At 39.3% G+C, this 25,726-nt stretch overlaps 1 protein-coding gene across 2 annotated transcripts in view; it reads left to right on the forward strand.

Moving 5' to 3' along the window:
* psd3 (pleckstrin and Sec7 domain containing 3) overlaps positions 1 to 25,726 on the forward strand; it is a 218,084-nt gene that overhangs the window by 24,399 nt on the left and 167,959 nt on the right. The window contains exon 1 of one of the 2 annotated variants that reach the window (XM_002934005.5): positions 3,949 to 4,288. The exons of the other annotated variant lie outside the window; for it this stretch is intronic. Coding sequence (XP_002934051.2) covers positions 4,268 to 4,288 — 21 coding nt within the window. The 5' untranslated portion in view covers positions 3,949 to 4,267. Of the gene's footprint in view, positions 1 to 3,948; positions 4,289 to 25,726 lie in introns of those variants that run through there. 2 annotated transcript variants of the gene reach the window in all.

Here is a 25,726-nt window from a genome sequence, read left to right on the forward strand (position 1 = left end):
CAAAAGCCCATTGCTTGTGAGGCTACAATTTTAAAGTTATTAATGCAAGGTCCTAAGCATTCTGGATAACAGGTCCCATACTTGTACTGCCAAATGGTGGAGAGTGATTTGCCACTCTAGAAAACATATTTCCACTGCTCAAGTATCCAGTGACAACAATCGCGATTCCAGACGATGTTTGGAATTACTGTGATGTAAAGTTTGTGTCTTGCTGCTTGCCAGTAGAAAACCCATTACTAGAGGATTGTAATCCTCCCTCCGCTATTCATTAAGTCCTTCCACCTCAACCTTCTCTCTCATTTTTCTCATTTGAGGTTCACTCTATTAGGCTCTTCTCCCCTGCTTCGCTTCGCATTGCGGTCATATACCGGCCTCCTGGACCGACCTCACAATTCTTTGACAACTTTTCTGCCTGGCTTTCTTACTTCCTTTCCTCTGATTCCCCATCCATTGTACTAGGTGACTTTAACATGCCTGTTAACAATTCTAATGCCCCTGCTGTCTCCAAACTCCTTTCACTAACATCCTCCTTTGGGTTATCTCTGTGCTCTGACTCCCCCTCTCACTCCAATGGAAACTCCCTGGATGTTATATTTACAAAATGTTCTTCTATCTCAAACTCCCCTTTCCCCCTCTCTGATCACAATCTGCTCACATTTCAACTCACGCTAACTCCCTCTACACCCTCTGCTGTCCCCCAAACATGCACATACCGAGACCTGCAATCCCTAAACACGTCACATCTCTCTTCTTCTTTTGACTCCCTTCACTCTAACATCCTAACTGTCTCTTGTCCTAATCAGGCTACCTCTGTCTACTACAGCACATTTGCCACTGCCCTCAATGAGCTTGCTCCTGCCAAGACAAAACGCATGAGGCCCAAACCACTCCAACCCTGGCACACTGCTCATACCAAATCCCGTACACTTGAGCGCCGCTGGCGCAAATCAAGATCAGAATCAGATTTCCGCAGCTACAAATCTGCTCTGCTCTCCTATAATACCACCCTCTGCCAAGCTAAACAAACCTACTTCACTGCACTCATTAACTCCCTCTCTAAAAAACCTGCACAACTCTTCTCTACCTTTAACTCTCTGCTGTCCCCTCCTCCACCCCCTCCGTGTGCTTCAGTCACTGCTCAAGCTATCGCAGAGCACTTTAAAAATAAAATTGACACCATCCGAAGTGATATTGCACAACTTAATCCCCATAACCATTCCCCTCCCTCCCTACATGCTACCCAGTCTCTTCTTGGCTCCTTCTCCCCAGTGACTGACCTTACTACCTGCCCGCTTGATCCCATTCCTACCAAACTTTTACGCAGTGCTAACTCCTGTCTTATCAAATCCTTAACTCATCTATTCAATCTCTCGCTCTCTACTGGAATCTTTCCCTCCCAACTGAAACATGCACTTGTAACCCCTATTCTGAAAAAACCCTCCCTTGATCCCTCCAATCCTACTAACCTCCGACCTATCTCTCTGCTCCCATTCATCTCCAAACTGCTTGAGCGCCTAGTTTACAACCGACTGACGCTGTTCCTCTCTGACAATAACCTACTGGATCCCCTACAATCTGGTTTTAGACAACACTCCACCGAAACTGCTCTAACCTGACTAACAAATGACCTCCTATCGGCTAAAGCCAAAAAACACTACTCGCTACTAATACTCGATCTCTCTGCTGCTTTTGACACTGTGGATCACCCTCTTCTCCTCCAGACTCTCTGCTCTCTTGGTCTTCGTGACACTGCCTTATCCTGGTTTTCATCTTATCTCTCAGATCGATCCTTCAGTGTCTCTTACAATGGGGAATCGTCTTCTCCCTTGCCTCTTTCTGTCGGGGTTCCCCAAGGCTCTGTCCTGGGCCCCTTACTATTTTCTCTCTATACCTCCTCACTTGGCAAATTAATAAATTCTTTTGGCTTTCAGTACCACCTCTATGCTCAGATCTATCTTTCCTCTCCTGATCTCAATCCAGAGCTTCTAACTCGTGTCTCTTCCTGCCTTGGTTCTCTTTCCCCCATCCAACGCCCACATTGTTCCCGAGGTATCTATAACGGTTAACAATTCTACCATCACCCCATCTTCCCGGGCCCGGTGCCTTGGGGTTATCCTTGATTCTGCCCTGTCCTTCACTCCTCATATCCAATCACTTATCAAATCACGTCACTTTCACCTAAGAAATATTTTCAAAATACGATCATTTATCACCCAAGATGCTGCCAAAATTCTTATTCACTCTCTTATAATATCTCGCCTGGACTACTGTAACTCCCTATTAATTGGCCTTTCCCTCCAAAGACTGTCCCCTCTCCAGTCCATAATGAATACTGCTGCCAGGCTCATACACCTCTTCAACTGCTCCTCCTCTGCCATGCCACTCTGCCAATCTCTGCACTGGCTTCTCCTACCATCCAGGATAAAATTCAAACTAATGACTCAAAGCAGTTCATAACTCTGCCCCACCCTACATCTCTGAACTTATCTCTAGGTACCATCCAACCCGCTTGTTATGCTCCTCTACTGACCTGCTCCTCAACTCCTCTCTCATTCCCTCCTCACACACACGCATTCAAGACTTTGCAAGGGCTGCCCCCCTTCTCTGGAATTCGCTCCCACAAACTGTCAGACTTTCTCCCAATCTCTCTGCCTTCAAGAGATCTCTAAAAACGCATTTATTTAGAGAAGCTTACCCTAATCTTGTTTAAAATAACCTCAGTGTGCCGCTAAAAGCAATAACCTGTGCCACACCTCTCGCAACTCTGTCATGCCCATTCCCACACCTTGTGTCTCAACCCTTTCTCCTTGTAGATTGTAAGCTCTTTTGGGCAGTACTCTCTTCACCTCTTGTATCGGTTATTGATTGCTTTATATGTTACTCTGTATGTCCAATGTATGAAACCCACTTATTGTACAGCGCTGCAGAATATGTTGGCGCTTTATAAATAAATGTTAATAATAATAATAAATAAAAATAATAAAAGGCACAGTGTTTGCCCAGGTGCAGTATTCCATAGCAACCAATTAGTTACTTGTTTTGAAAAGGTTATCAGTAAATATGGGAACATAGTCTGCATGAGAGCACAGCTTAGAAGGAACCCTCCCTAATTTTTGGGGGGGCACCTGTATTTATGGCTCCTATGGGAATTAAGCAAAAAGCTTGTGCTGGAGGTGCCATGTATGTGTCCAAAATTACCTGAATTGAAACCTCCTATCACTTAAATTATGTCATGAAAAAAAATGCCACACCAGTGTAAAAAATTATTCAGTCTATAGCCTTAGGGTGACCAGATCACTTGAAAATTCATGGACAGGTCCAAAAATTCCAGCCAGTAGGGCTGCCCTGCAATATTTATTAGACACATCCCTTTCTTTTTCAAGTGATCTGGTAACCCTATTTGCTTTTATAAGGTAATTAAATGATTACTTATTCTATTTTTTCATTGAAGAGGGGCTATAGTTTTATGATATTTGTGATATTCACGTGGTGTTTTTGCCTATATATATATATATACATATATATATATAAAGCAAGACAGTGAGCCGCACACAAAGACTTAGAAGACAAAATTTTTTTTTATTAAGACAAACCCTGAGGGAAAGCACAGTTGGGTGCTCCAAACGTTGGATTTTTTTCATTAATAAAAAATGTTTTTGTCTTCTAACTAAGTCCCTGTGTGTGGCTCACTGTCTTGCTTTATACATGTTTTTTGCAAGCACCCGGGGCAGTTGATTATTATTAGGGTGTATTAGGTCTTTTTCTGTACATATATATATATACACACACAAAACAAAAATTGGGTGGGCTTTGGGACTTGCTAGATTGTTATTATTTTTAGCGGAGTGATACATAATCATACAGTTGCTAAATGTTCACGGACACGTGGTTTTGCCAGCCCTAAGTCCAATCGAACAGTAAATGCCCAGGGCCTTAGCTGTACGACTCAGTAGTTCCTGGAGACCTGTGCAATGACAGTGCTGTAGGAGGTGCTGTACTGCCTGCGCTCCAGCACACACCGGCCTCTGAGAGCCGGATCCCCTGGCAAAGACAGAAGGAGGCGGGGAGCAGGGACTGCCGGAGTTCCCACAGCGGCTCCCAACAAAGAAGGGTCACGATACAGAGGTGGTGCAGGGGATAGAGGGACTCCGCACACAAGGAGGGGACAAACAGACTGGAGGAGGTGGAGTAAAAAAAAAGAGAAAGACACAAAAGGAAAGCACAATACATTCTCCGTGCAGCTACCGCGACATTTCAGCCATGGAAAATGGAAGAAAGAGATGGTGTGGTAAGAGCAACCAAATATCTATTCAAGGCTGCTTTTTATTGTACCATATTGACGCTGGCTGCCGAATGCGTTTGTTGTGTTTGCAGATAGAGAGATACGGCCCCCCTTCCGGACACTTCCTTTGCAATAGGGACATCTGTGCTGCCTCTGGGTCACAGGAGCGTTGTGCCCTGTACAAAGTGTAGTGCTGGGGGCAGCGATAGTCACATATGCCTGTCCATGGGATTCATTCATTCTCTGCAACCAGAACCCTCATTCCCTGGCATTAGATTTGTCACAATCACCTTAGACCATAGTAGCTTTGAAACTGTTAAAGCAAAGAGAGAGAAAACATTAACTTTTGTTATGCAGTTTCTTCTACTCCTCTATGGACTCTCTTGAAGAGCATGTTTTTTTAAGTACTCTTGTCATGTCACTGGCATGAGGAAACACATGTCACTTCTTAATTATGTTCCAACATATGTATTGCGTTATGGTATCAGTATTTCAGGAACCTTTCATTAGGAGCCAGAGCTTTAACTATACATAGACAGTAACCTTCATTCTGTTATGATTAGTGCTTGCTTGGGCAAGCCTGCAGTGTTTGTGAAACAAACAGTAAGACCAACTCACAATGCTAAATCTAGATTTGGCACCTTAATGTAAAAGTAATAACCGGTCATGCACTCTCATGCCATACTAAAGGAATCATGTTAATTTAATAATGGATCACGTTTCTCGAATAATACTGCACTGTTACTTATATTATTGCATATTATTATTTTATGAAAGCCATGACTGACATGTAAAATACAGTGCTTAGTGATATCATCAGTTATAATTGATGCTTGCTGATGTCAGTTGGTTCATATCAAATGTATTGAAATAATTTTATTATAAAATTAATGATACTAAGAAATCACTGCAGAGTTTCATAACCTTATAAAAGAACGTTTTCTGGGACTGTATGTTTACATGGCAATGGTCAGGTCTTCCGCAAACTCCTTCCCCTCACCAATCTGCACATAGGCAGAACATTCATGTAGGCAGTAGGCTCTACTGCCAGTTTTAGCTGGTAAAGTTGCGGTGCTAGGGATTTCCCTTGATTTCCTATATCCAAAACATGGCCCTGGCCAGGGTACTTCTTAGTGACTCATTTGTACATGGTGTATTTTCCCTATGTAATAGTGATAGTCAGCGCCGGATTTGTCTTGCCGGCGCCCCTAGGCCGCCCCCAATGGCACCCCCCCCACGTGCGCATGCGCGAACGCGCAGCCACCCCATTCACCCCCCCGGCTATGAGTGCAAGTGCGCATGCGCAAACATTTAAAGTCCCATATGGAGCAGTGGGGAGAGGTCCCCATTGCTCCATATGGGAGCAAAATTTTAAAATTATTTTGCGGCGGGGCGGCATGCCACCCCTAAATTTGTGCCGCCCTAGGCCCGGGCCTTTTGTGGCCTCGCCACAAATCCGGGCCTGGTGATAGTGATGTCATCTGTATTATCAGTGCTTAGGGGGATACTGTCATTTTTTCAACTGCATCAGAATCATGCGTTGAAATCAATTTTTCAGAAACACAAACAGAGTTCTTTAATTTTTAATTTTTTTAATTTCACATGGGGCTAGCCATATTCTTCATTTCCTAGGGTGCCACAGCCATTCTGCCTTCTTCTGAATGCTCAGACTCAGGCACAATGCACTTATATGGCTTCCTACACACCAATATTAAAACAACTTTTTATGGTCTTGGGTGTCCTTTGTCTCTATTACCCCTACAGGGTTGCATTCTACTCTATATACACAGGCATACTTTGTACAGGTATTGGATCTATTATCTGGAATGCTTGGGACCTGAGGTTTTTCAGATAAGGGATCCTTCTGTAATTTGTATCGCCATCCCTTCAGTCTACCAAACAAAATTAAACATTAAATATACCTGATACGATTGTTTTACTACCAATATGGATTCATGCAGGCCAGTTACCATCAAGTACAAGGTACTGTGTTGTTATTACAAAGAAATAGGAATCATTTTTAAAAATGAGAATTATTTGTATAAAATGGACTCTAAGGTAGCTAGCCTTCATGTAATTCTGAGCATTCTGGATAACAGGTTTCCGGATAAGGGACCCCATACCTGTACCCTGTTTGCTAGTTGTTTCAAGATTCTCCATATTGGCAAGTACAAAGTTAATGTGTAATAGATGTTAATACTTTAAACTTAAGTCAACTTTTAATTGTAAATGCAGGTAGAGATGCAGAGTGAAGAGGAGAAGATAATAATTGATAATATGGTCTAATATGGTCTTATGGTTTATTTAGATCAGTGCTGTCCAACTTCTGCAGTGCCGAGGGCCGGCATTTCTCTAGCATACATGGTGGAGGGCAGCTAATGGAAGCCAATTTTGACCACTCCCCTTTTTTAAACAACACCCACTTCAAACCACACCCATTTTATCACAATGGTGGTAGTGCAGCAAAAACCCAAATGCTTGGTCCTCACTGCGGGGATATCAACCGTCATTCATATGTAAAAGAATTATATTATGTCATATTAAGACATACCCTTAAATCCATATGCCTCAACCTCCCCGGTGGATAGCACAGCAACCCCCAGAACATAATTACACACCTTAGGGACCATTTAATTTCTATTTCCAACTGCTAACAAACTCCCAGAACAAACCCCTGCCAGGTTCACCTCCCACAGGCAGAGTATGGCACACACAGGCAGCACTCTGCCTGCCTATGCTGCCTGTGTGTGCAATACTCTGCCTGCCCTATGCTGCCTGTGTGTGACAAACTCTGCCTGCCCTATGTTGCCTGTGTGTGCCGTACACTGCCTGCCCTACCCTGTCTGTATGTGCCATACTCTGCCAGACCTTAGCTGCCTGTGTGTGCCATGCTCTGCCTGCCCTACCCTGCCTGTGTGTGCCATACCCTCCCTGCCCTATGCTGCCTGTGTGTCATACTCTGCCTACCCTACCTGTGTGTGCCATGCTCTGCCCTACCCTGCCTGTATGTGCCATACCCATTTCCTGCCCCACCCTGTCTGTGTGTGCCATACTCTGCCTGCCCTATGCAGCATAGGTCAGGCAGTACATACATGTACAGGCAGAAACATGTAGGGGGGCAGCTAATCTCAGTACTGATACTATTTAAATCTTACACAAAGGTAAGCCATCAAAGCAGCCAGGCAGGTGGGGGGCCACACAGAGGGGGGTTGTGGGCCGCCAGTTGGACAGCACTGATTTAGATGAAGCAGGTTTTTACATATGAGATTGTTTATGCAATATATTTTTATAGAGGCCTACATTGTTTGGGGTATAGTTTTCCTTTAAGCATTTTGTTCCTTTCAGTTGAGAGGAATTATGTGTTGTACTATTATGAGTAGTGATGAGCGAATCTGTTCCGTTTCGCTTCGCCGAAAAATTCGCGAATCTTTAAAAAGATCCGCGAAACGGCGAAAAATTCGCGAAACGGCAAAAATGTCGTGCGACAAAAAAAATTTGTCGCCCGCAGCTATTATTTTGTCGCGCGGCTATTGTTTTGTCGCCCGCGGCTATTATTTTGTCGCATGCGGCTATTATTTTGTCGCGCGGCTATTGTTTCGTTGCCCGCGGCTATTGTTTCGTCGCGCGGCTATTCTTTTGACGCCCGCGACAATTCTTTTTTGACGCCGGCGACAATTTTTGGACGTGCGGCGAATTTTTTCATCCGTTTCGCGAAACAATCCGCCAATGGTGAAATGTGGAAATTCGCGGCGAATCCATGCCTGGCGAAACATTTCGCCCATCACTAATTATGAGTGTGTTGCAGCTAAAATATGAAAGAAATGTCAAAACTGCCCAAGTGATAGTGGCAGATAGGGGCCAACTGGCTGCAAATTGCTGTTGAGAGCAGTCTAGTGTATGTTTGCAGGAGGCATTTAGCTGGCAAGCAACATTACTGCAATGCCAGCAGGGACCTCTGGGACTTATGCAGCCAGTCTGAGCTAGCCATTATTGCATGTCCCATAGGTGTTTGAACTTGGGGCGTGTTTTGTTCTGGCAATGTTTACCACTAATTTTGTAAAATGCTGCTGGGTAATCAATATGAATTTATAGTCCACTGTATGATACCCTTAAACTGTTTTTTTTGAGAGTAGGACTTATTTATGAACAAAAGAGCTAAAGTGCAGTTGCTAACGTTTTAGCAATAAAACATATATTTAGCTGCTTTGTGTAATAAGGGCACAACATTGTACTTGTCCCATAGAGTACAGTTAGCTACTACTAATTTTACTGTGTGCTATAATGTGTCAAAGGGCATATTCAGTCAACAGTATTTCATGTAATTAAAATTTGCCCCCCTATAATACTAGGTCCAGGATATTGCTTGAGCATTTTTTAAAAACTGCCAAAATGACACTGAAAAGGTCCTTTACCTCAAAAACTATTTTCTACATAGAAAAAGAAAATTATATTTTACTCAAATTTACAAGATTAATTAGTTACAACTTTCATTGCATTTAAGTTATTTGTAAATGTAAATGCTATTGAAAGAAGAGTATGCATGTCTATTTATACATTCTCTGCACTTCTGACTCTCACTGTTGAAACAATGTTGTAGAAGCCAGGAGAACTTCTGCTATATTGTTTCAAGAGTCAGAACCAGAGAACAAATAGGGTTAGCAAATGCAGCTGAAGATATTGGCACTACGAGCGATTCAGGATTTTCTTGTCATTTATTATATTTATTGATATTATCAATATTTTATTGAAATTCAATAAAATTAATTTTATTATGCAAACAAACAGTTTTTGGGTGTAGAACTCCTGTAAGATGCATCTCTGTAGACTTATTAAGAACTGCTTAGCCACTGGAATCCAATTTTTTGTGGATCATTATAAAATATCTACAGATATTACTCTGTTTGCTTCTAACAGAGCAATATATGCAAAAACAATTTTATTGATTTCTTTCTTGCTGCTCACTTTTTAGTTTTGTGGTACACACCTAAACGAACACTGCTTGTACTAATTCTTTAGTGCAAATCATGTCATGACACTGTTGCCATCTTGGTAGGATCACATTGATTAGCTGCAAGCAAAATGATGTATAAGATGCCAATCACTTGACTTATGGACTCTAGGTCAGAGCTGACTGCATCTAGTCACTGTGCAATAGCTTCTAGCTACTGAAGGTTTATGAGAAGGTGTCTCCAATGATGTGGATTATGTGTGACAATGTACTTTAGATAATTAAATAACACATAATTTTAAATCTACAGTGCACCTTCTCCAATAATTAAAATGTCCTAATTTTCCTATCAATGGATTTAAAGTTACCAAGCCCTTTTTCCCTTGTGAATGGAAACTGAATGGGTTTCCCTGTGATTCTGTTTCCATACTTAACTTTCTCAGATTTTTTATAATGTCAAACTGGATGTACACATGAAATTAGAGAAGTGCTATCATTAGGTACTTCAGCTATCATTAAAAAAATGTTGTACCATGGGTTTAGTTGCTCTTTTATATTTGTGGTTCTATTATTTTAGTTTTCTATTGCTGCTTCTGATGATAAGGGACTTGGTTACCTCTTGTTTTTGTTTGTATGCTTTGTTCAGTGCTTTTCAGTATGTCAATGCTTTATATATGAAAGTGTTTTCTTTTTTTTTGGATATTAAATATCAGTATTGTGCTATGTACCAAGGCCAAGCTGTTTTTTGGCTCATGGGAATGCTTGTAGGCTGTATTTTGGCTGACAGTGGTGTTCTTGAGCTAAAAACAGTTGCCAGTTGCCATATGTGTCTTAAGGTTGTTCTCCACTGTTTAGATGTTGACTCACTTGAAATGGGGAAAATATTACATATTGTGGTTCTATTATTTCAGTTTTCTAATTCTACTTGTAATGATAAGGGTACTGGTTACCTCTTGTTTGTGTTTGTTTGTTTTGTTCAAGTGCTTTGTAATATGTCAGTGCTTTCTAAATGAAAGTATTCTATTTTCTTTGCGGGATACTAGGGGGCACATTAATCAACGTACACATTTCAGACATTAAAAGCACGATACAAAAAAATCTTATTAAATCCGATATTTTCTGATGTGCGCTTAAACTACGAAAATATCGAAAATATCGTGGTGTGATCAGAAAGTTACTGCATTTTCGTTCGTTAAAGGCGCGAAAAAATTTCTGACTTTTTTTTTTTTTTTTACCTTTTGTGCATGTTTTTGGAAGCTTCCCATAGGTCTCAATGGCACTCTGCAGCTCCAGTTTCCAGCGTATGTGTCTTATGGTTGTTCTCCACTGTTTTGGAATCTACTTTGATGTTGACTCCCTAGAAATGATGCAAGATATTACAGTTTTTTAGTGCCCTTAATTTCATTTATGTATAATTTTCTTAGCCCATGGATATTTCAAAGCTTTGTTTTGAAAGCTCCAAACATGAAATTGGAGCTGGAAAAATAGATGCCATATAGTTAGAGGACACAGTAGATATCATGACAGACATAGTGAGGTACCCTAGGCATGACAATTGTCTCATGATTTTGTGTCTGCTGTGTGTCTATGTAACAACAGATGTTGGATTAAGAATGGTGCTGCTAAGTTTATTGTGACTGGCAAGCAGTTTGGTATTTTTTTGACAATTTTTTTTTCACATACAACTTTAATTTACGTGCCTGTGTCTTTCTAGTAAAAGGGGGATGTCACCAGAATGTATGCATTTCACTTTCGCATATTGGTCTGTTTATCAAAGTTTTTTATTTTTTTCACTCCTCTTAAATACCACAGTGTAGTCTCCAGTGTGAGTCAATCCAAATGAATGTTTCTAAATAAATGTTTTCAAAATTAGTATGTTTTTCAATTGTTTTACTTGACCTTTATGCTGAAATCATTGTTTTACTGGTAAGAATGGATTGTAAAATATACAATACCAATCACAGAGTGATTGTACAACTGTTTCTGAGTGCAGACCTCTGCAGTGTCCCACCTAGGGTCAGCTTTATGTCTCTGCTGCATTGTTATAAGACCCAGTTGGCCTTACCCTCAAGGCTAAACTTTTAATGTCACTTTGCAGGCCAGAGGCATCTCTCTCAATTCCTCTTTAACATTTACTATTGTCACTATTGCCACACTCAGGACTAGAATTTATAACCCCCATATATAACACTGGACAAATAACTGATGTTTGGTGAGACACAAGTAAGAATTGTATTCTTTTATACAGGCCTGTAGCTTTGTATCCATTGTTAAATAAAGGTATATACAACTTGAATTAAAGGGCTGTTACCAATTTGGATAGTATACCAGAAATGATGACTTATATCAATTGCTTTCTATTTTTTTATTTTTGACTGTTTTTCTAATATTGAAGGTTAAAGGGGTGCTCACCTTTTGCAAAGTCCAACCAGTGTAGTAGGATTTTGCAAAAGACACACTTTTCCAATTGCTATCAATTAGCAAAAATTCAAGATTTGTACTTACCTGATCTCAGGGGCATGCTTAGCAAAGACCAGCAGCAGTTACAAAATTTCTACAAGGACTACCGTGGCTTTAAGCACTAGTGCACATGCCCCTGCTGTATTCAACAATTTACTTAGCATTAATCAAATGTCCTGCCAATAGAAGTAATGCTATGTAAATGAGTGACGTTGGCAATGGGGATGCGCAGAAACACATAAAGCTGTGAATCCGTTTGCAGCCCTTGCCGGTTTTTGCATTCAAGGAGGGAAGAAGGGGATCGGCAACAGCCTTCTACAGAGAGGGGAATCCAAGTCTGCCATCTGGTAAGGGGCAGCAATAACTATTAATAAAATTTAAACAATTGAATTTTTATAATTGATTGCATTTGGAAAAGTGTTTCTTTCGCAAACTCCTATCACTTTAGCAAGGCTTTTCCAAAGGTGACCATCACCTGTAATCATTTATGTTCCTCTCTCTGGTGTTTTAGGCTGACAGCTCAGTAATCCTAGTACAGCCTCTGAACTGTTACAGTTTGCTACAATTATTTAAATATTCTGTGAAATGTTAGCAACTATTTGTATCAGTTATAACTGTGGCCTTTAATTGAACTCAGGGATTATATGTGACATCCATATCAGTATTTCCTTTTACAATTTTACTTTGTTTTGCTAGTATTTATATTTTGTCATATTTAAGCACATGATCCTTAGAGGCTATTGGTCACATTCTGTAGCACTTCCATCCAAATAAGTACCTTTCTTACTGCTAGATGTTCAATATGTAACCTGCAGCTCTTGAGACTGCGTGTTGTTTAACAGCAGCTTGGGGATAGTCAGTAGGGTATATGTCCCTGTGTTAGATTGTAGCCAATGAGGGCATCCTTGCTAGTATAAAAATAATAAGTAGAGTTAAGCCAATAGACTACAATTCACCAGCTTGCAAAAACAGACACTGTAATCCTTTATTTATCAGCTTGTCTGTCCAAGTGATGTCGTATAATGGAATATATATTTATTCTTTCCCTGATTTGTGGATATATATGTCACCCTTGGATTTTTGCATTGCCTGTGTGTTACTGTTAAGCAATATAAGATTTTTGTTTGCTACAAAGAATAATGTTATCTATAAAATGTCTTTTGTTGTAAATGGCCATCCTCTAGAGAGAATAGGTAATCAATGGAAAAATAACGCTATCAGTTTATAATTGGCCTGTTTATTACCACACAAAGCTCAAAAGTTATAAATATAATGCCACAAAGTAATTATTAACATTGCAATTGCCCTTTTGGCAATCTTGCTATTTCTTAAATACTAAGAGAAAGTGCATCCAGCATTGATTAGATTGGAATTAGCTTAAGTCCCTCTTTATCAGATGTTGAAGTACCACAATTTCTGTTCAGGGGGACCAGGGCCAAGTTGCAAAAGTCAGCCTGTGTTTAGAAAGTGACTAGTTTTGCCACTGAAATCAATCACATCATGTTGTCTTTTTTACAGTGGCTGAATGAATTGGGTATGGTGTCTGAAAGGCATTTCAATTTGAAATTTTGGAATAATGAAGATGTGGCAAATTATAGAAAATATATAAATTTAGGTCAGTAAAAAATGAAATGGCCTTTAATTCTGTGTTAAGCAGATGTAAACCATTGTAAGCAGTCTCTTCACATACTGCACGAGTCACTGATTTTCCCTATTGAGGCCTCCGAGTTGCAGGGACAGCTGCTCATAGCAAGGAATTTCAGCTGATACACAGCTGCTCAGAATGTAGGCTTTTGTAAATAAAAGGGACTCTTACATGAGACATTGTTATTATTATCCTTTAAATATATATAGCTCTGGCACAATGGAGGTTATATGCCATCACCATTTTACCATTTTTTCATGTGTTTTTTATTCCCTTCCCCCAGAACAGCTTACAATCTAAGGTATTTAGGGGGTTATGTAATAAAAAAGCACTATGTTTGCCCAGGAGCAGTATCTCATATCAACCAATCAGCAAGTAGAATTTACTAGTCATCTGTTAAAGGAACAGTAACACCAAAAAATTAAAGTGTATAAAAGTAACTAAAATATAATGTGCTGCTGCCCTGCACTGGTAAAAGTTGTGTGTTTACTTCAGAAAGTCTGCTGTAATTTATAGAAAAAGCTGCTATGTAGCCATGGAGGCAGCCATTCAAAGGAGAAAAGGCACAGGCACATAGCAGATAACAGATAAAACACTATTGTATTCTACAGAACTTATCTGTTATCTGCTATGTAACCTGTGCCTTTTCTCCTTTTTTCCAGCTTGAATGGCTGCCCCCATGACTACACAGCAGCTTATTATATAAATTATAGTAGTGTTACTGTAGCAAACACACCAGTTTTACCAGTGCAGGGCAACAGTGCATTATATTTTTATTACTTTAAAGCTCTTTCATTATTTGGTGTTACTGTTCCTTTAAAAGCACACATCCATTGGTTGCTATGGGTTACTGCTACTCAGCAAACTTATTGCCTTTTATTACATATGGGGGCTAGTGTTTATGCACCATATTTAGATAAGCCTTATTGAATGAGCTCATGCCATAAGGGGGGTATATAAGACAGTTGGTTCCCCATTGTAATTGGTGTGGGTTTTTAATATCTTTACTAATAGTGAACTATGTTTTTCTGTATGGATATTAGTAATAATAACTTGCAAAAGCAACTGTAGCCTCACCGGGCTACTGGGGTCAGTGACTCCCATCTGAAAGCTGCAACTTAAATTGTCCATTTAGATGAGTTATTTATTTTAATATATTGGTCTCAACCAAATGTTGTAACTCTGATGTTTTCTTTCTGTTACTGTTAAGCATCTGTGGAATGAACTGATATTTTTCTTCAAGTATCCTCACAAATGTTCTTCACTGAGAAGCTAAGAGCTGATGACAGTATAAAATGTCAGACATGTGTGGGTCATTGGCCTTCCACACCCTTAAACACACATGGTTCCTGACATGCATGGCATGATGAGTTAATACATGATAAAATCATGGGCACTTTAGATTTGATTCTACAGGTCTTAGCTCACAAGATTTCAAGCATTTATGGGGAAATTGATATGGAACCAAAGATATTTTAAAATAAAAATAAACACAGTAGTCATGTTATTTAATTTAGCAGTAAATACAATCTAACTACTCTAACAACTCAGTTGCATAGTTTAATTTTTTTTTATAAATACATACCGTATATACTCGAGTATAAGCCGATCTGAATATAAGCCGAGGTACTTAATTTTACCTAATAAAACTGGAAAAACTTATTGACTCGAGTATAAGCCTAGGGTGAGAGATGCAACCGCTACTGCTAAGTTTCAGTAATCAAACAAATAACAGATAAATAAATAGATAACTTTAGGGAAAGAAAAAGGCTACAGCAGCAGACAAAAGAACGTTTGGGAAGGCTAAGGAAGCCGCCATACTAATTATCAAGTAGTTGGACCCCAGTGTACAAGTCCCACCACAGTACTACAATAGTAGTTACAAGGGCAAAATAATTCTTGATGCTGGACTTAGTACAAATGTAATTTTTGTAAATAACAAGTTATTGTACCAATTACTTAATCTGGCTCATTGTGCAGATGTAACGCGCTCATTGCGTGCACCCACCCTCTCTCCCTCCACTTGTGTCCGTTCTTACCTCCTTCCCTCCACTTGTGTCCATTCATACCTTCCTCCCTCCACTTGTGTCCGTTCATACCTTCCTCCCTCCACTTGTGTCCGTTCATACCTCCCTCCCTCCACTTGTGTCCGTTCATACCTCCCTCCCTCCACTTGTGTCCGTTCATACCTCCCTCCCTCCACTTGTGTCTGTTCATACCTCCCTCCCTCCACTTGTGTCTGTTCATACCTCCCTCCCTCCACATGTGTCCGTGCATACCTGGCCTTACGCGCACTCCTGCTGACTCTGGCTGAACGCGCTCGTCGCGCACACCTCTCCCCGAAGCCGGTCGTGAGTAAGTGCGTGCGCAATACAGTATTCATGTGTTAGATCAGCTAACAGATTCCCACCCCTGTAAAGATTTCCACTGGGGATCAGAACATTTAGGACAATCAATAGAAAGTTATTGAGGGGGTCACAGAGAGCACAGATACATCCTTCAATTATTTTCTACTAGATGTGCTCATATATAGAGGACGACTCAGGGCCATGGAATGCCAATAGAGGATAAAAAATGACATATTATCAAGTGCCTTGCTGCCTTAAAGGTCATTCCATGGGTGCACATAAAAAGTAATATGACAGTCACTTGAACTGTATTTGCTTCCTCCGCTGACCCTCCACCCCAGGCTCATCACAATGCTCACACGCACACACCTCTCCCTGTAGCCGGACATACCTTTGAATGACCTCCCTCCCTCCACCCCTCCACATATGTCCGTGCATACCTGGCCTAGCGCACACTCCTGCTGACTCTGGATGAGCGCGCGTCTCACTCAACTCTCCTGCTGACTCGCGATGAACACGCGTCACACACAACCTCCGCTGCTGACTCTGGATGAGCGCACGTCGCACTCAACTCTCCTGCAGATTCTGCATGAGCGCGGGTCGCACGTAACCCTCCCCAAAGCCGGATGTGAAGTGCGTGTGTGCGAACAGACGCAAGTCCGTCCACGGGGAAGGGGGTTCGTTCGAGTGTGTTCAGCCAGGCAGCCAGAGTGCGCATAAGGCCAGGTATGCACAGACTCGACTCATATACTCGAGTATAAGCTGAGGCTTACTTTTTCAGCACATTTTTAGTGCTGAAAAACTCGGCTTATACTCGAGTATATACGGTACATTCATATGTCTCAGCAAAACAGTATTATTTTTGCTGATAATAACAACACTGCTGCTACTACTACTACTACTACTACTACTACTACTACAACTACTACTACTAATAATAATTTGACCATCCAGGTCAGCCAATTTCAGTAGTTCTTAAATAATTCAAATCTTCCACCAATCTTCCAGCCAGCCAGGCTTTCAACAGCAGCTTAGTCTTGAGGTGGAAAGTTAGTTCTCTGTCAAAGTCATCAATAAACCAATTACACTATGCAGGTTAAAACCATTGGATCTTTGTGTGTAAATGTATCTAGCTGAAGCCTACAACAAGGGGCAGATTTATTATACTGTGTAAAAAACGGCAACAAAATATGCCACGACCGGGCTTCGCTGTGTAAAAACCAGTGTAAAATTGGTAACATTTTTTTACACGATTTTTCTTCCACCAGAACTTACATAAAAAAGCAGTGTAAAGTCTGGCATTTGGATGGCGAACTTCTACATTTATTTTACACAACTTTTTACACCATTTTTTCAGCAAATTTAATTTTATACAGCATAATAAATAGGCCCCTTTGTGTGAGTTGGGTAATGCTACTTCAATGCAAAAAAAAAAAAAAGCCAGAGAAACATATTACTTGTGTCAAAGAATTGCAATTTACTTTTCTGATTTTTACACCATCATTTGCTGTATAGAAGCCAACTAGTATAGAAATTGTCCTCTTTTTTGCGGGGAGGGGGGTCAGCATAGTTTTATGATGGCAGAACAACCATCCGGATTCCCTGGTCTGCAAACTGTTTCCAGCTATGTTTTACTAAATAGAGAAATATAGGAAAGTTATTGTAAATAAGTAGGACATATTTTCCCATTAAATTAATCAGGAATGCTTAAAACTTACACTGATTTTATGTGGCTCAGGCTTGTGGAAGGTCATTAGCTGATCCAGAAGTAGCAAGACCTATCACTTCTACATAGTACCTGAGTGATCTGCTCAGTTTGCTGCTCAGATCATCAACACAATGGTATTTGCCTATGTGTGGCTGTTGATACAGCTCATTTTGCCCTCCGTGTTCAGAGCAGTTTTGATATCTCTCTTGTAACCTAGCATTACAGACACATCTCTGCCCTACTTTCTACTCAATGCAGACAGTATTTAAAGGAGAAGGAAAGGTCGAATCACTGGGGGTACCAAAATGTTAGGCACCCCCCAGTGATTGTATTCACTAATATGATACCCTGGGCTGGTGCTTCTGTTAGCAAAAAAATGCACTGGCCTGGGGTACATGAAGGCGAACAATACTCTGCCATCTTCTTTCTTTGTGCCGGCTGCACATGTGCAGTAGAGTGAAAAGCTGCATTTTTAACATGAGTGGGGCCGGGATCACAGAGAAATCACAGAGAAGGAAGAGGATAACTCACCTGCATGTACCCTGGTCTGGTGTGATTTTCTGCTACTAGGAGCACAGCCCGGGGTATGAGTTAAGCAATTTTAATCATTGGGGGGTGTTTAACATTTGGCACCCACCAATGGTTTTAACTTTCCTTCTTCTTTAACAACAACTGTGGACACAGGACCCAAAAAAAATCACTGAGGTGATTCAGATACAAAATATTAATAGAGAAAACGTTGGGGCCGTTGGGGCAAAGTTATGTTTTATAGGCAAGCAGAGAGAAGCAGACCTGCTCTTATCCCCAGCACCATGTAGCTACACTGACATAGGCATAGCGTTAACTTGAGTGCAGCCACACAGAGCATGCTTTTAAAAGCATGTCACAGACTGTGAGCGTGAGTGGCTACACAGAGCTGCAGATGAGAGCGGATCTGTTTCTCTCTGCCTGCCTACAAAATGCTGTGGAGAGAAGCTGACCCTATGAAATGTGTGACTTTAGCCTTAAGTGACTTTTCTTCCTAATTCCACTAATGGAAAGCATGGTTTTAAACAAACATTTATCAAAACTTAAATTATGTATGTCTAAACTGTTAACTATTTAATTATATTGTTTTGATGGTTGGAGCCCTATATATTTTATTTTTATTGTGTGGCCAGGATTGGACTAGGTGGACAGTGGAACACTTGTGTCATTAGCCTAAATCTACATATAGTAGTTAGACACAACACTTCTTCTTTTGAAAACAGAAAACAATATGCAACTAAACTGCTTATAATTTTCTGGTACTTCTTCCTTCCAGCTGTGTAAACATGTCATTTGCAAATCAGACAAATACCTGAGTGACATTCAGGGCAATGGCACATAGAGATTTGGTGGTAAAAATGCACTACCAGGGGCGACTTTAGAAAACGAAGTGCCACATATACTTTCTGACCAATTACTTTTGAGGAGATTTGTTGCTCATGGTCGCCCAGATTTAACTACAGGCGACATATCTGCTTGTGTGCGATAAGCCTTAAAACTGATCTGTGAGTAAAGCAAACAGTTCATGTAGATAAGCCCCTAAGGGCTCTGGCACACGGGGAAGATTAGTCGCCCGCGATAAAACTCCCTGTTCGCGGGCGACTAATCTCCCCGAGTTGCCTACCCCTGCCATCCCACCGGCGAACATGTAAGTCGCCGGCGGGATGGCAGACGCGGCGGGGCGATTTCCGGAAGTCGCCGAAAAAGACTCGTGAGTCTTTTTCGGCGATTTGCTTGTTTGTTAGGTCTACTGAGCAGATCTTTGTCCAAATTAGTCACCTTCATGCAGGGCCAAATTAGGCTGATCAGATTTTTTGGCTTCCATGCCAACAAATGGATCATTACAAAAGCCTATACAGTCCAATTGGGAGAGGACTGCATTAGTGCACCTACGCACCCCTCATCTGGGATTTTTTAACCTGCTAATCAATATCTTAATTTTTGCCCACCTGTCTGTTAAGGAGGCCATCGGGAAGAGCATAAACCTGGGCAGACAAGCTACCAACTGAAGCTGCCCATAGACTGAAAGATCCGCTTGTTTGGTAAGGATGCTACTTTTCAGGCAGATATCTGTCAGGTAGGCTTATTGGAGGGCCCCATACACCTTCAGTCTGAAGGCACCATATCAACAGCTTAAATCTGCTTACATACGGCAAGCTTTAGATCTTTCTTTTTTTAAATAAACTTTTTTGTTGCAGTTAATTCAAAATAAAAATAAAAACAACGTCTTAAAAAAAAAAAAAAAAGGTGGATAAGCATAGCAAAGTGCCATACTGTACATACATTCTTGAATCAATGTACATAAGATTGCGCCTATATCACGTAACAATGACAAATCTACATATATTAGTTATACACAAAACTACTTCTTTTGAAAACAGAAAACAATATTCTGAGAAGATTCTGGCATGTTTTGTCAGGAGAGTCTTCTATACACCAATAGTAGGAGGATCACCCGAGAGCATTACATTTACAGGCAATAAACATGGACATTACTAGATAGCTCAGTTTAGTGAAATGTGTGTTACACCCAATAAACATTTTTTGGAGAGGTTTCATCCTACATTTTACTACCAAAATAAGCACTCTACAAACTTTGTTCTAAAAAGGTGCAATTGTAGGGCAGATCCACATGTGATGACAAAAAGTCAGCACCAGCTAAAAAAGGAACTAATAGTACAACCATGCTTTTACTGTTACATTAAAATCAGCCTTAGCTTGATCAAATGTTTTAAGTCCCCCATCTAATACATTGTCTTTTTATTGTAGTTTATGTGTTTGACAACAATTTGTAAACCTGGGTTCTTAAAATGTGACACCTTATATTTTTCCCACAATAGAGTGTTCAGATATATTATTTGAAACTGTGTAAGTGCTAAGGCAGCAGTAATAAAAATAGGACATAGAAAATTATCTAGCATTTACGGGAACACTTGAGGGGGTACTTTCTCTTACTTAACTTTCAATTGAAGGAAAACTATACCCCCAAACAATGTAGGTCTGTATAAAAATATATTGCATAAACCAACTCATATGTAAAACCCTGCTTTTTTTATTAGTGTGTGCTATTGGGTATACCTGAATAGAAAATTGCCATTTTAAGAACTAAGGGTCGCCTCATGGGATCATAGGATTCACAGTGCACACAAACAAGCCAAGGCACGCATAAATGCTAGGTCATATCTGCCAATGAATAGACAGAGTTCTGCTTTTTGCTTCCACACTTCTTCCTGTTACAGTTTAAGCTGCATTATTTCTGGTCATGTGATCTCTGGGTATGGTACGTATTTAAATAATTCACCTAAATCCCCTTAGGGGGAACTTGTCTGCATATTTTGGAATTACAGATGTATAACATGGATTTTTTGTGATTACAACAATAGGCAAACGGTATGTTTCTTTAAATTTTTGTTGATTAAGAGGGTTTTCTTTCCCTTTAAAGGGTGTAAAACTCACAGATATTAGTTTAGAGACTTTGCTGTAGGTAAATTCCCCTACTCATTGCTGAAAAGGTAACAGTGTATGCCATTTTTAGTAGGACAGGGGAAGCATTTTTACACAGATTGCTAATTTCCTGCTGTTTCTTGTCAGATTACAACCCAGGAATCAGGCAGTGCAAAGAAAATTGCTTTACACATGTTGAGAAACAGCAAAGCATTCAATTATTTTCTGCATGTGTATACCACATAGAGTTCTATTTAATTTGAGTTCAAGTTATATTTTAGCTTTAAGGTCCTAATTTAGCACCCATACATTTAAATTGTTGTGTTATTTTTACATTTTTCTGTAAGAAGTGATATATCACAGAGCTATTGCTAAGATAGGACCCGTGTCAGCATTTAGCAGCAATAGAAAAAAGTTGTGACAACAGAACCATATTTTTTCCATATGTATTGAAATCACTTATCCGGAAACCTGTTATCCACAAAGCTGTCAATTATGGGAAGGCCAGCTACCAGTTTTGGGTGATTAATCCTCATTTGTAAACATGATTTCCTTTTTCTTTATAATAATAAAACAGTACCTTGTACTGGTGGTAACTAAGCTGCATGCATCCATATTGGTGGCAAAACAGTCCTATTAAGTGTACTTAATATGTAATGATTTTAAGCAGATTTAGGGTGAAGACACACTAAGCTACTAGTAGCAGCTACTTTTTCACGACTACTAAACTCCCAAAAATACCCTGCCATGGATAATACTGAGAATTGCCTCTGCTAAAACACACATAGAGACAGTTATTACTAAATGATAAGCATTGACTGTTTTAGTAGCCAGAAGATGTAGCTGCTACTAGTAGCTCTGTGTGTCTTCGCCCTTAAAGGAACAGTAACACCAAAAAATGAAAGTGTATAAAAGCAACTAAAATATAATGTGCTGCTGCCCTGCACTGGTAAATAAGCTGCTATGTAGCCATGGGGGCAGCCATTCAAAGGAGAAAAGGCACAGACACATAGCAGATAACAGATAAAACACTATTGTATTCTACAGAACTTATCTGTTATCTGCTATGTAACCTGTGCCTTTTCTCCTTTTTTCCAGCTTGAATGTCTGTCCCCATGGCTACACAGCACCTTATTATATAAATTATAGTAGTGTTTCTGTAGCAAACACCCCAGTTTTGCCAGTGAAGGGCAACAGTGCATTATATTTATATTATTTTAAAGCTCTTTAATTTTTTAGTGTTACTGTTCCTTTAAGGTACAGCGATCCAAATAATGAAAAGATTTCTTATTCTGAAAACTCCTGGTCCCAGTCATTTTGGATAATATATGCTATACCTGTATTTCTTTCTTTCAAAGTGGGAGTGGAATTACTGTATGTTGTTGTAAATAATGTGACAGATGTTAAGTGATTAAAATAGTAGAATGAGAGAATAAAACTAGCCAATGGTATTTTTACTTTATATGTCTAATAAGTTTAATAACAAATCTAAAGGCAATGTCATACAGGGCATTTTTTAAAACTTGCTACTTCCAGCAGTAATGAGTCAGTGTTCACTAAAACTGCTGTAAATTCTATGTCTGACACTGACATGTCTGACATCAGTGTACAATCTTATTGGCATGCAGTGGTACTGGCAAGTAGTGGTTCCAAAACTGTTGTTCAGTTACCAGATCAATGTCTACGTGAGCACAGCCACCAGGCTTGCATATTAATTTAGGTGAGATTTGAGGTGAACATTATGTGCTGCTCATAGAGCAGTGTTTAATCTGTACCATAATATTATCTAAGGGGCCACATTTTTGTACTCAGAGTTGGAGCGGGGCCACATTTTTGTACTCAGAGTTGGAGCGGGGCCACATTTTTGTACTCAGAGTTGGAGCGGGGCCACATTTTTGTACTCAGAGTTGGAGCTTGAACCCAACAAGTAAAATAACCGCTGCTTTAATTGTTATGATGAGAATTGCTTGTCCAGGTTGGGAAGTACAGGTATGGGACCTGTTATTCAGAATGCTTGGGACCTGGGTTTTTTCTGGATAAGGGGTCTTTCTGTAATTTAGATCTCCACACCTTAAGTCTACTAAAAATCATATAAAAATAAACCCAATAATATTGTCTTCAATAAGGATTAATTATATCTTGGCTGGCATTAAGTACAAGGTACTGTTTTATTATTATAGAGAAAAAAGGAAATCATTTTTAAAAATTAGAATTATTTGTTTATAATGGAGTCTATGAGAGATGGCCTTCACGTAATTTGGAACTTTCTGGATAATGGGTTTCTGGATAAGGGGTCCTATACCTGTACATCACAGCACAGCCAGGTCAGCAACTTTTATTGGCCCTGTCTATAGTTCTGTAAGTCTTGTAGTAGCACTCAAGCCTACAAACAGATGGAACAACTCACAGTAGGTATGAACTTACTGGTTCGGGTCCTTCAGACCGATATGGCAGCTTATTTGCCCATGTATGGGAATCTCTGAGGGGCCTACCCAACCAATATCTGGCCTAAAATATCTGGTACATGTACCTATTTTAAATAGTTATGTTGAAGACTCGTGCCTAGCCCTGTGTGAACATACTCTGCTTGTGTGTGGATTAGTCTCTTCTCCTTTGTACTGGTGCTGTTTACAGTGACATCATTGTCAAACGCTTCCTTGAGGGAAGGTTTTATATAGGTAGTAAGTCATCTGTTTGCACTTAGAAAAACATGTGCATTGGCTCAAATTTCTCAGCAGTACTGACTGCAAACGCTTGTAATGTGACTCTTGTTTAAATATGGACTGAACATTTCCAGATGTGAATTTGTTTTTGGAGATATAAATCCATAGTGGCCAAACTTGTTTTCTGTTAAAGTAAAATGTGATGAACTGCATAATGACAATTGTTTGCCAGGTAAACACCTCAAACACAGTAAATATATGAAACTTAAAAAAAATCCAAAGCCTGGAAATTTGGTTTAATATAAGTAAATTGTCATGTATTCCATCCTGTGAATATCTCCAGGTGCTGCTGAATAGTGGCTGCTTCTGAAATTTGGATAGGAACCAAATACTGATTCCATTTCATTTACACAAAATGCATATACTGTAAATTTTTTATACCATTGGTGGTTGAGTTGCTATTTATTTGCCAAGCGTATTAACTATGTGCAAAGGATAAATAGTCATGAAGAGGAAGAAATGTCACACTGCAAATATTTTTTTTATAAATGCTGTTTATTATATTTCCCCATATGTAATAAAAGAAGTTTAAACATATGTCTATATGTAGTCAGCATTTATAAACAGAGATCTTGAAGTCTCATTTGCTTATTTCCCAGTATTAGTATTTCTATATCTAATAAATCTCTTTTGAGTCTTTGAAAATAATAGACTACCATTAAACTATAGTCTAGCTGGTGTGATGGTGTACACAGAATAGCTAAAGGCCTATGAAGCGCAAACAATATGCCTAATTGTCAGTAGTATTATTAAAATCCATAAAAGCTAAGTGCTGAAGGGTTGTGTTAAGTAATTTCTTCTAAAGGTCCTACATTTTACCATCCTACCATAGCTTCTTACAGGATGGACCCTGCATTTGGAAACGGCTTTGGGTAATTCCCAAAAGGTACTTGTCAGACTATGCTGTGATTGTGTTACGCTGATGTTCATCATTTGCAATGACCTTTTAAGGAGAATTAAGGAACCTATGGAATTTGTTTTTTGCTGATTGTCTTGCATAACCAGTGACGTGAGGAATTGTATTAGAAACCTACGATTTCAGATTTTTTAACATAATTTCACAATTTATTTTTTATTTAGAGTGGAAGGTAAGCACAAAAGTAGATTCATGGCTACTTTCTGAATAAGTGAATGAATGGCATATTTCAGTAATTTCTTTTACTATTCAAATTGTTAGTTGTTTTTATATTGTTACACCAAGTGATCTAATAAGTGGTATATAGAATGAATTGGAACAAACATGCCTTATTTTAATTTTGACTTATCTATTAGTTGCCACTTTAGGTTTGTTGAAAGCAATTTTTTTTATTTTGTTTAAATTCCTCACACCCTATATATTTCCCTTATTACATCTCTAACCCTAAAAATAGGCACATTCTATATGTTTTACATTCATCCCAATATTGCATTTTTAAATATTGAGGATAGAAATTGTCTTTGTATTACAATAAGCTATTGTTGAATTTTTGTACTGAAAACATTACAGCTCAATAAAAGTTGTTAATTATTTTCAGAGCAAGTGAAAGCTTCACTGCACAGTTCTATTTTCTATTAAAGCTAAAATATAACCTAATTATATTGTAAGTAGGTTTTGGGCTATTTAGCCTTATTGTTGTGCTTTCATATGAGTGGGTGCAGCCAGATTTGCTCCAATATGGAAATGTTATGCAAACAAAGGAATAAATACAATTATACTTTAAGCATACCAGCACACCTCAGACATGGGAAGACCCTTATTTAGTGCAAGAAATCCAATTATTTTTTCTATGCAGTGCAGCAGCTGCAGTTTGTTTAACTTTTATTATATATAATATAAAAACCTTTGTATTTATTTTATTATTATTTGATTTACTTTTTCATGCAAACTTTAAAATGGACCATGCACATTCCATTACAGCATGGCCTATGTATGGAGCCGAGAAACTGGATTTTTTTTGAATATGTAAAGCTTTTAAGTTTAGTATTTCTGCTGCTCTGTAAAAGTTTTTTATTATTAGTTTACTAGAGCTAGATATATATATATATAAATGAAGAACAGAGTGCCGCACACACAGGGACTTTAAAAAAGAACAAAAAATCTTTATTAATCCAACGTTTCGAACACTGAATGTGTTCTTCTTCAGGGACAAACCAAAAGACTG

Source organism: Xenopus tropicalis, chromosome 1 (genome assembly GCF_000004195.4).
Source record: "Xenopus tropicalis strain Nigerian chromosome 1, UCB_Xtro_10.0, whole genome shotgun sequence".
NCBI lineage: Eukaryota > Metazoa > Chordata > Amphibia > Anura > Pipidae > Xenopus > Xenopus tropicalis.